General features: G+C 42.5%; 1 protein-coding gene across 2 annotated transcripts in view; it reads right to left on the bottom strand.

Moving 5' to 3' along the window:
- BAIAP2L1 (BAR/IMD domain containing adaptor protein 2 like 1) overlaps window positions 1-5,847 on the bottom strand; it is a 121,351-nt gene extending 115,504 nt beyond the window's left edge. For both annotated transcript variants that reach the window (XM_061599692.1, XM_061599693.1), the window contains exon 1: window positions 5,259-5,847. In XM_061599692.1, coding sequence (XP_061455676.1) covers window positions 5,259-5,309 — 51 coding nt within the window. In that variant the 5' untranslated portion in view covers window positions 5,310-5,847. The remainder of the gene's footprint in view (window positions 1-5,258) is intronic.
- Window positions 5,848-12,081: the final 6,234 nt, after the last annotated feature.

A 12,081-nucleotide genomic window follows, 5' to 3' on the forward strand; every position in this document is an offset into this window, starting at 1 on the left:
CACTCTTAACAAACTGCAATTCCCATTATTCTGTGGTGGGATTCATGTGCTTCAAATGCGTGTTGAATGTGCTTTAAAGGAATGGTGTGGATCTGCCCTAGGTATGATGTTCATTCAAGAGTGAATTGAAAAGAACAATTTTAAAAGATACTTCTTATTCTTACTCATTTCTCAGACCTCTTTCTGAAGTAAAGGGTCAAATCTGTAAAAAAAGTTTGGAGCAGCCACGTTAAAAGATAAAGGCAGGGTTCCAGGCAGGGGGTTGCCAACCCTGCTTGGATATGGATGTCTTTGCAGAAGAACCCTAGTCAAGGTTTACCAACAGCACAACCCAAACTATATCTACTTAGAAGTCAGTCCTGTTGAGTTCTATGGGGCTTAATCCCTTAGTAAGTGTGTTTAGAATTGCAGCCTTCAGGAGCATCCATCTTTACTTCCCAAAGCTCCCATCTAACATCTCCACAACACTAGGCTCCTTTGTCCCTGCAGTGGCCTTCTGGTGACTGTCCTGGCCTGAAGGCACTTAACCCTTCTTGCTGAAAGCAAGTAGGCTAGATTAAATGTTCCCTACCCAGGCTCCAACTTTTAGCTAAGATTTCTATCTTAATTTCCAATCAGATATTTTTTTTAATTGTATGCTCCAAGCAACTGTGCTTAATGTATCATGCTTAATGACATCACTGGGGCCCGCCCGTGACATCACTAGGGCCCGCCCCTCAAATCTCAGGTTTTGGGATGCTTCTGACCTGGCAACCCTAGCATCAGCTCACTTATGGTTCAGGCTTATTCTGTACAAAATTATTTCACATTCACTGATATCACCTTTTAGACTTTTTTTTTAATTTGGGCATTTAACAGAAAGTATTCTGAGATGCAATAGCCTGAAGCTGACTCTGTTTTGCACATTTTCTAAGTATGCTTTTGGAGGGATGTTGTCACCAGTATTAAATATGATCACAATATTCTGGGTAGCACATTGCTAATTTAGCCAACTCCAAAGTTGCTTTAGTTTGGATAACTAAAGCATCCCCAGTGGCAAAAGGATTGTGCTACAGTTTTGGAAATTAAGATCTTCCCCAACAACACTGAAGACCTTTTAGGTTTGTCCACAGGAGGGAACGTTAGATTCAGTTTGGCAAACTTTCTCAGATATGTTTTTCCAACTGCTGCTTTTTCATTTAATCCATCCATTTGCCTCCTCTTTTTGCTTCATACCTTAAAATAAGTCATATTCAGTGTATGGTTGGCCTGCGTTGTGGGGGTGGGTGGGAGGAAGTAGCTCTGTTTGTAAATATTGCAGGTTGGGCTTCCACTATGCCTTTTGGTATTATTTTTTCCTCTCCTCCATCCTTTTATTGTTTAACATCTACCTGAGGAAAAATTCTGTGAAACTCAAAACCATTACTTTGTGACTTTCAGTTGACCCTAGTAACAAAGATATGGTAGTATTGCTGATTGGTTTATTACCAGTGAGCAAACATCTACCATTTAGTAATGATCTCCTGTCAAAAGTATTAACAAAAGTCATTTGAGGAGATTTGATTGGTTTTGTTCAGGTGTTCTGGAAATACCCTCAACAGGTATCCCAACTACCCTGTAACAGCCTAGTCTGCTGAATTTTTCACCCCATCCTTTGCTTTCTTTTGGGGAGTGATGGGATGGAAACATGGGAGGAGGTGGACAGTGAAGTGTTCTTTAATAACATAAAATATCCTATAGTATTAAAGGCTACTTTTTATTTATAAGTTTTTGTAACTTCAGTTATACAGTCACATGTAGCAGAGGCCAACTACATTGTGGAGCCCAAATGATTATACGTGAATTTGACAATGTTTGCAAGTTCCAGGGTTGTATCCAACCAGTTTTTACTCAAAGTAGACCCACTGAAATTAATGGGCATAAGTTAGGTATCTCTATTAAATTCAGTTGTACTCAGAGTAGAATTAATGTTAGATACAACCCCAGCTTCAAAGGGTGAACACTGTATAGCCCAAGTACAGTAAGTAGATTCAGCTTAGCATGACGTCAATTCACACAAGTATGTTAAAATTAGTAATGCATTTGCATGCTTAACACCCGCATCCTAAGTCCCAATAGTTCTATCCTATCCTCTGACATGTCTATAAGACAAATGCCATAACAGCAAAGTTTCCATAGGACATTTAGCACTTCACGTGGTTATTCTGGTGTTGCTTGCATGACTACCACAATTTTGACTGAACAATGGATTCTGTAAACAATTCAGAGAAAAAGTAAATGAAGAAAGTGGGTCCATATGACAGAGCAAGCTAGTTTGCATAAACATGTGCAATAGGATATTATACGAAAGTGGAAAAACACACACTTTCCTCCTGCTTGGAGCTATCATCATCACAGCCAGAAACCTAATTCTTTCACTACCTACAGCCTTATTTTAGCATACAGTGCATCTATCACCTGAGGGACTGGGCCCCATCGAATATAGAAAGTATCCCATCGAATATAGAAAGTATCCCAACTTTCGCTCCTATCCTGAACAGACTGGAAATAAAGATGTCTTGAAACATATAGGAGAAACTATTCAATTAATCCAGTACAACTGCCATACCTCATCTGGCACTCAAAATAAATAAAATACATTGCATCTTTCCTCTTCTCCCAGGCATTTTAGCATGTGTTTTCAGATAGATTTAATTTTTTTTAATTGTGTTTTTAAATTTTTGGTGAGTTTTAAAATTTGTATAGTTTGTTTTTATTGTTTTTAACTGCTGTAAACCGCCCAGAGAGCTTCGGCTACGGGGCAGTATATAAATGTAATAAATAATAATCTGTCCTCCCTCAGGAGCAGGAACTGACACCCCTCCAATCCTTTAATCCTTACTATACACAAGACAATAATCCTTACTAGACAAAAGGCGTAGCCAAAGTGGAGCCCTTCAGATGTTGTTGGACTAGAGCTACCATTATCCCTGACCACTGGCCATGCTGGCTGGGGCTGATGGAAGTTGTCATCCAACACCATCTGGAGGGCACCACATTGGCTACTCCTGGATTACATTAATGGATACCTAATTTGTATGATGTGATCTTGAGTATGTGCCTTTCTACTCTGTTTAATCCAGAATAATTTCCACCCTCTTGTTCTATTTTTTTATTTATTAGATTTATATCCTGCCCTTCCTCCCAGTAGGAGTCCAGGGCAGCAATATATACAGTCACTACTGTGGATTAGAATCCTCCACATTTAAAAGCTACAAACATGTATCAATTCCATCATTTAATCAGCCTGAGTGTGGAGTTTCAGGACTGTAAAAGACACTGCTTCTGCAGCTGAAGGAAAAGCTACATGCGAGCCTTGTCACATATAAAAACACCTATCGTGTATTGTCAATCCTTTTTACATGAAAAGTTAACATGCTAAGTAATGCATTGAAAATGGCCAGCTTGCATTGCACAAGAGGGGCTATAGATCACTAAGTGGTAGAACACATACTTTGGAAGCAGAAAGTTTGAGGTTCAATCCCTGGTATCACTACTAAAAAGGATTCTAGGATTGGGGCAGTGTCACTGCCTGAGACCTTGAACAGCCAAGGTCAGTCAGACTAGGCAGAAAGGATTAATTAACATAAGGCTTGATCTTTGCTCTGGGAGTACAAGAGTTCCTGGTTTCAGTTCTCATACAAATTGCTATCACTGGAAAAAGAAGGGCAATGACTTTGGAAGAAGAACTGTAATGCTTTGCAAGGGAAAGGTCCCAGGGTCAATCCCTGGCATCTCCAGTTGAAAGAACCTGGTAGAAGGAGATGGGAAAAATGAGGGGAAGGGCCATGGTTCAGTGATAGCACATCAGCTTTGGATGCAGAATGTCCCTGGTTCAATCCTTGGCATCTCCAATTAGGGATGGGAGAGACCCCTGACTGAAACCCTGGAGACCCCCTGCAAGTCAGTACAGAGACAATACCTAGCTAGATAGACCAATGGTCTGACTCTGCATAAGTCAGCTTCCTGTGTTCCTACCTGCCTGAGACCTTGAAGATGCTAGTCAGAATCAGAGAATACTGGGCTAGATGAACCAAAAGTTTGAGGGCTCATCCATACTTCCATTTAATCTGTAATGTAAGCCTCTTATGTCTCCATTAATTCACCCTTGGCCGTATGACGTTCCCCGCCAACTTCTGTCTTCCCCGATTTTCTCTTAACTAAATTTGGAGTTTTCTAGCCAGAACTATTTTGAATGTTGCTGGGTAGGGAAATTCTGGATTTAGTTAAGAGAAAATCATGGAGGGCAGAGGTTGGCAGGGAACGTCATATGGACAAGGGTGAATTAATGGAGACACACGGGGCTCACATTACAGAAATAATGGATGAACCCATAGTCCACTTCTTGGGTACATTTGTACACGATGGGATACATATGGAACCCTCACATGGGTACTTTCTCTGATTGCAGAAATCACATGGATCCTAGCCCTTCAAGCGTGTTTGCAAGGTAGCCACCCTCCTGAAGCACTTCCCAGCAGGCACCTGACCTTGGAGAGCCAGAAATGCAGCACAGATACAACAGTGAAAGGCACAGACCTGAGAGCACTTTGTTTCTACGCACACTCGTACAGGAATGGTAAACCTTACCTGCAGCTGCCATCTCAAACCCCACATTGCCTCACTTCCATTCCCAACCCTGAAACCCCATAATGACAACAATGAAGTCCTCTGTGGTTTTTTATTCGGAGCAGATAACCCACTGTGCTCATTGGGCCTTCCTCCCAATAAGTAAGCTCAGTCGCAGGGCATTCGCTTTGCATGAGGAAGGTCCCAGGTTCAGTCCCTGGCATTTCTCCAGGTAGGGCTGGGAACATCCCCTCACTTAAACCCTGGAGAGCCACTGCCAGTCAGTGTAGACACTATTGAGTGAGAGGGGCCAATAGTCCAACTCAGTATATAAGGCATCTGCTTATGTTCTCAAGTAAGTTTACACAGGATTCAACCTGGATTCAGCAGCAGCACAAAACGAAACTAGGCAATCCTGGGCCAAACACACACAGACACACGCAGACAGACGGTCAGACTTAGTCTATCTTACAGGGTTGAACTCCCTGAAGAGCATAATTAGTCAACTTGAATGATGATGATGATTAGTTCCCGTCCCGATTCCCCCCTCCTGCTTTCAGCCCTCAGGAGGCGCTTCGATTGTTGTTGTTGCTAATTTCCCGTCCTGATTCTCTCTCTCTCCCCCCCCCCCCGTTTTCAGCCCGCAGAAAGCACTTCCTCGCTTCACTTACTTTATAGGTGCTCTCGGTCAACTTATTCACCTCTTCTGGATCCCGAGACATGGTGCTACTGCGAGCGGGAGAACGAGGCGAGGGGAAAGGGGGCAGGGAAGGGAGGACGAAAGGCTGAGCCGATTGAGATAACTTTCCGTCAGGATGGGGACAAGGCTTTTGGAGGCGATTTTTCGGCAGGCCACGTCCCTTCCAGGCGAGGAGGGGGCAAACAGACAAAGCCCGGTTAAAAGAAAAACTCCCTTAGACAGGAAAAACTCCACTTCGCCGTCTTTGTCTTTTTCCCTTACGCACAGCTGAGGTAAACCGGCGGGGCCGTGGCTCCCTTCTTCTTCTTTGCCCAAACTGTCAAACTTGTGGAACCGGCCAGCTCAGCGGCTCTGTTCTTTGGCTCTCCCTCGCCCAGCCCTTCCCAAAACCCGTCCCGGCAGCTGGGCGGAGTCCGGCGAGGTGGGGCCCTCTCGGCTTGACGCGTCAGTGGCGGCGGCAACGGCAGGAGGCGCAAAGCGGGCCCCGGCCAAGTGGTGAAAGGGGGAAGGTCAGCGAGGTTGGCTGTTTCTACCCCTTCGCCTCACCTGAGTGAATCATCCTCGTCTTCGTCTCCCTGAGGGGGAAGCAACTTTCTCGCCTTCCAGGAAGAAGATACCATTAAAGTTTTCCCCGCCTCCTGCCCTCTCCTTTTCCTAAAAAAATCCCGAGAAGAAAGTTTTGAGGTAAAGAATTCCAGAAGGGCAGCCGCTTTATTCTGTCGCAACCCCATCACCACCATGAAAAAAGGGAGTCAGCCTGCGCCTGACTATTTAGAGTGAAGCCCCATTGGGTTCAATTGTTTACTCCCAGGTAGGGATGGAAGGCTCTGTCAATTAAGTTCTCTCAGTTTCTCATTTTTCCAATCTTAAATTCAGTTCTTCACGTTTCTGCAGTAATTTGCAATTTCAAAGGATGACAGTGTTTCAGTTCTGATATTGTTTTGGAAAGTGCAAATTTGATAGATTTGGCTTTAATTGCAACCCTAATTAAATTTCTCACCCATCCCTAACCCCAGGTAAGTCACCACGCTGAAGTTGGTTCCTAGTTCCCAGTTCCTTATTTGCTTGAAAGTTCAAAACGCTAAAAAAGAAGACAGCTTAGTTGACAGCTACAGCGACTTCAAGCCAAACTTAACATGCCACTGAACCCCAAAATATATGTTGGGGTAACCTGTATGATATATCACTGTGATCGGGGGACTCTCCCTGTCAAGAATAACAATACATTTATGCAATCAAAATAATCAGGCTTCTGATATTATCATAAATACATAATGATGTCATAAAATCATAAAAAATAAGTAACTGGGGGTGCCCACCCCAAAATCTGCTCTGGGCTAGGACAAATCATACACGCCAGGAAAGGGGAGGGTGCCCTCTACGAGATGCCACTGTGTCCTGTCCGGCCCAGAGCTTCTACTGGGCACCGGGCACAAATGAGGGCATGTATGCAAAACCAAACCAGAGAAAAACATACAGGGAAAAAATAAGGAACTGTGGGTGCCCACCCCAAAATCTGCTCTGGGCCAGGACAAATCATACACCCCAGGAAAGGGGAGGGTGTCCTCTACGAGATGTCACTGCGTCCCACCTGGCCTAGAGCTTTTGCTAGGCGCAGGGCACAGATGAGGGCATCTATGCAAAACCAAAGCAGAAAAAAACATACAGGAAAAAAACTCGGAGTGCGCACCCCAAAATCTGCTCTGGGCCAGGACAATTCATATACCCCAGGAAAGGGGAGGGTGTCCTCTACGAGATGCCACTGCGTCCTGCCTGGCCCAGAGCTTCTGCTAGGCGCAGGGCACGGAGGATGATACCTATGCAAAACCAAAGCAGAGAAAAACATACAGGAAAAAATAAGGAACTGGGGGTGCCCACCCCAAAATCTGCTCTGGCCAGGACAAATCATATACCCCAGGAAAGGGGAGGGTGTCCTCTACGAGACTGCATTGTGACCCGGATGGCCCAGAGCTTCTACTGGGCGCAGGGCACAGAGGAGAGCATCTATGCAAAACCAAGATAGAGAAAAACAGGAAGGAAAAAATAAGAAACTGGGGGTGCCCACCCCAAGATCTGCTTTGGGCCAGGACAAATCATATACCCTAGGAAAGGGGAGGGTGTCCTCTTCCAGATGCCAGTGCATCCCATCCTGCCCAGAGCTCCTGCCTGGCACCAGGCACGCACGAGTACATCTATGCAAAATCAAAATGGATAAAAACAGGAAAAATAAGTAACTGGGGGTACCCACCCCACAATCTGCTCTGGGGCAGGACAAATCATACACCCCAGGAAAGGGGAGGGTGTCCTCTATGAGATATCAGTGTGTCCCGCCTTGCCCAGAGCTGCTGCTGGGCGCAGGGCGTGGATGAGGGCATCTACGCAAAACGAACATGGACAAAAACATGCAGGAAAAGATAGGTAACTGGGGATGCCCACCCCAAAATCTGCTCTGGGCCAGGACAAATCATATACCCCAGGAAAAAAGATGTTGTACTCTATAAGATGCATGTCTTTCCCAGCTAAATTAATGAAGAGTAAATAGGGGAAAAGATATAATTTGGGGTGATCACTACAAAATCTTCTGTGGGCTATGAAAAATCATTCACTTGAGCAAAGTGAATAGTATCCTCCACGAGATGCCACTGCATCCTGCCTGACATGGTTTGTGGTCATACGGAACAGGTATCAACATCTATGCACAACAACAATAATCAAGCTATGTAGAAAATACATAAGGAACGGTGGGTTTCCACCATCAAACATGCTTTGGGCACTGCAGGTCATACACCCATGCATTCTGGAGAGGGTTCCACCCAATTCAGAACTTCTTGTGTCTGTATGGCACAGACAAGGGCATATATGTATTAGAAAATATAGCGAATATGTACAGGAAAAGAATAAGGAAATGAGGTGCCCATCACAAAAGATGGTTTGGGGCACCATAAAACATACTTCATTGCATCTGGAAGAGTGTCTTCTCTGAGATGCCATCCATGAATGCTTTTGAGTGTCAACTATGAAATTACATGTTCAAGAAATCATTGTTGTTTAACCTGCCACGTTTCCTTCTGTCGCCAATACCAATGGCTTTGTAAAATAATAATATTTGAGCTGTAACAAGGTGAGTAAGAGGGAAGACCGATACAAAAATTAAACATAAAAAAATCCCATCAGAGATCATACACTTCATCTTTCAACAACCCTTTTAAGGAGAGACCTTGATCCAATGTGCGTCTGTATTGGAATTATATTTAAGATGTTTTCAACAATGTTTTGTAATTTTCAAAAGGTGTTTTTCAATGTTTTGCATTTGATTTTGTAAAGATCTTTTGTTTTTAAGATGTTTTTAAAAGACTTGAGGGGAGGTATCACTTTTTTGCTACCCTGGGCTAATGTGGTGATGTTTGTGCAACAGATGAGTTGTTCCAAGACTTCACAAAGAAAAATAGTACTCCAAGTCATATTGTAGCAATGAGGCTATAAAGGACCAAATAATAACGATGATGTGCAATGTTTAGAAGGTGCTCTTCTAAATCTACTACTATTTCAGAGATGTTTGAAAACCAGGAGATTATTTCGAATGGGTGAAATTGTTTAATTCCAGCCCATGTGAAATGGTGTTGATTTTGTAAACTGCAGAAATGTTCTAATATATTGCTAAGAAAAATGTTTTTTACTATTTTACCAGTTCTGATAAATATGACTTCCTTATTTCTTTTCTTTCTTTTTTTTAAATTAAGTCTGCACTTGTTTATATGTTCATTTGTATACTTGGCTGTTACCTGTTGGAGAAATATAATATATATATGTAGTAAGTTATTTAGAGATATGATAAATCAAATGCACAACAATTCTTCTCAAAGTATGACACTATGTTATCTGGTGCCATGGCAGATGGAAATTTGGCTGGATCACCAGACAACAATTCACTCAAGAAGCAAAAAGTTGTAATTTCATAGATGAGACTCTAAACTATGCATGGACGGCATCTAATAGAAGACAGTATTCCTGATGTGTGCAACTATGATTTGTGGTGCCCCAAATCATATTTGGGATGGGCATCCAAGTTCCTTATAATCTTTCCTATATATTTTGGCTATTCTTCTGATACATAAATTAATGTTGGTGTTGTTTAGATTTATTCCCTGCAGTTAACTAAAACGTTCCCAGGCGGATCGCAAAAGTTATAAAATGCATAATTTAATACAGTTAAAAACACTCTAAAATCAGAAATGATAACTGATCTTGTCTGAGCCATAACTGAACAAAAAGCTCTGACCTGGGTTGGAACCAATGCCATCTTGCAGAGGACCCTATCCTGTATGAATATGTGTATGATATATAATACTTCGAATAAAGTTTTGGAGTGGGCACCACCAGATCATTCCCCCCACCACCTTATTTAAACATTTGGATGTGTATGGTTGCTCAGATCCACTCCTTCTGCACACAAGAAACTCTGGACCAATCAGGAAGCCATGGATTCTCGGAGAGGATGTTTTTGTCCATTTTGGTTGTGCATATATGCCCTCATCCACGCCCTGCGCCCTGCACAACCTCTGGGCCAGGCAGGATGCACTGGTATGTTATAGAGGACACCCTCCCCTTTCCTGGGGTGTATGATTTGTCCTGGCCCAGAGCAGATTTTGGGGTGGGCACCCCCAGTTACTTATTTTTTATGATTTTATGACATCATTATGTATTTATGATAATATCAGAAGCCTGATTATTTTGATTGCATAAATGTATTGTTATTCTTGATGGGGAGAGTCCCCCGATCACAGTGATATATCATACAGGGTACCCCAAAATTTATTTTGGGGTTCAGAGGCATGTTAAGTTTGGCTTGAAGTTGCTGTAGCTGTCAACTTTTCTTCTTTTTTAGCATTTTGAACTTTCAAGCAAATAAGGAACTGGGAACTAGGAACCAACTTCAGCGTCATAGTTCTGCAGCCCTTACTGGGCAATTCTGTTTCCTAAGGGGACACGGTGTTAGTTTGTTACAGCAAAAAAGAAAGTAAGAAAGAAAAAACTAAATCTATAAGAACAGAAGCATAACGTGTTAGTCTTTAAAGTGTCGTGACACTTTTAATTTTTTTAAAGTGAAGTTGTGCTATAATGGGGCAGGAATGACAAGCTGTTTTACCAAATTGTGCATACAATAAAATCCAAATAATTACACATATCCAAAAAGAATAGCAGGAAAGGATTAAAAGGAAAAGGGGAGTGAAACAGAAAAGAAAGAAAAAAGGCCAGAGAAGTCACAATCACCCCATACATTTAAAGTATGACTTCCCACAAAGAATCCTGGAAACTGTAGTTTGTTAAAGGGTGCTCTGTGGGTTCTATGAGGGCAGCAATGTGCTTTAAATGTATGGTGTGGATGTGACCAAAAAACAAATATATATTATCCAAGTTACACAATAAAGGTAGCTGTGTATTGGCCTGTATGAAAAATTCCAAAATCCCATTAAGTGAGAGCTTGTTGCTATAGGGCGGTTTAAAAGTGTAATCAAATAAATAAATAAAAAAATACATTTATTAGACCAACCAACATGCCACAAAACAGTGAGCAAGCTTTCAGGTTTTCCAGAATTCTTCATCAGGCTTGATGATAAACAGGGTGGTGTGAGGGAGAGGGTAAAAGCTGGCTGATTATGAACTAGATACAGACTCCATGGCTTTACCATCAGCCAACCTTTTTCCTCCCCTTCCATCTGCTCTGTTTACCATCTGCAATCCAATGCACACTTACCTGGGAGTAAGCCAGTGTGGTGTAGTGGTTAAGGTGTTGGACTGCGACCTGGGAGACCAGGGTTCGAATCCCCACACAGTCATGAAGATCACTGGGTGACCTTGGGCCAGTCACTGCCTCTCAGCCTCAGAGGTTAGGCAATGGTAAACCCCCTCTAAATACTGCTTACCATGAAAACCATATTCATAGGGTCGCCATAAGTCGGGATCGACTTGAAGGCAGTACATCATCATCATCAAGCCGGATTAAATTGAGTGGTACTTACTTGTGGCTGGGTAAACCTGCATTGCGTTGCTCTGTAAGGCTGCAGTCCTATATGCACCGTACATTTAAAGGACATGACTTCCCAGAGCTTGGTAACTAGTCACAAGTAACGAATTACTTGTAATTTATTACTTTTTTGAGTAACGAGTGGGTAACTTCATTACATTTTGCTGGTAATAGAACGAGTAGTAACTTCATTACTTTTGAGGAGTAATTGTAATGTTTCCAGCATTACTTTTGGGCATTACTTGGGGGGAAGCAGGGGAAGTCTTCTGCTCTGATTTGTGAATAAAAATCATGTGCTTCAAATTGGGCTTCTCTGCAGCGTTGTTCTTCCTTCATGCTCTGTGGGTGCTTAGGAGGCGGCGAGGGAGGAGGTGGAGAGCGAGGCAGGGTGGAGAAAACAATTGTTTAAAAATTGACAGGAGTGGAAGGAGAAAAGATCTGGAGGCAATATATAAATACAAAAATATGTGTGTTGGGGTATCATCATTGCTGTGGGTGGGGTGAGGGGATATGAGATTCTGTTATGCCATTCTGTTAATCTTATGGATAAAAAAAATTATTCTACCCTCTGTGTGTGTGTGTGCTTATGTTTAATGTTGTTTTAGGGTACTTAGATGTGCAGCAGCCAAGGCAATTTATCGGCAATTTTGTTTTTAAAAAAGTAACAAAAATGTAATTGTAGCAATTACTTTTGAGTAAAAGTAAATTAATCAGTTACTTTCAGAGCAATTGTAACAGTAATTACTACTTTTGGGGGGCCATGTAACTG

This window comes from Rhineura floridana, chromosome 17, assembly GCF_030035675.1.
Source record: "Rhineura floridana isolate rRhiFlo1 chromosome 17, rRhiFlo1.hap2, whole genome shotgun sequence".
Classification (NCBI taxonomy): Eukaryota; Metazoa; Chordata; class Lepidosauria; order Squamata; family Rhineuridae; genus Rhineura; species Rhineura floridana.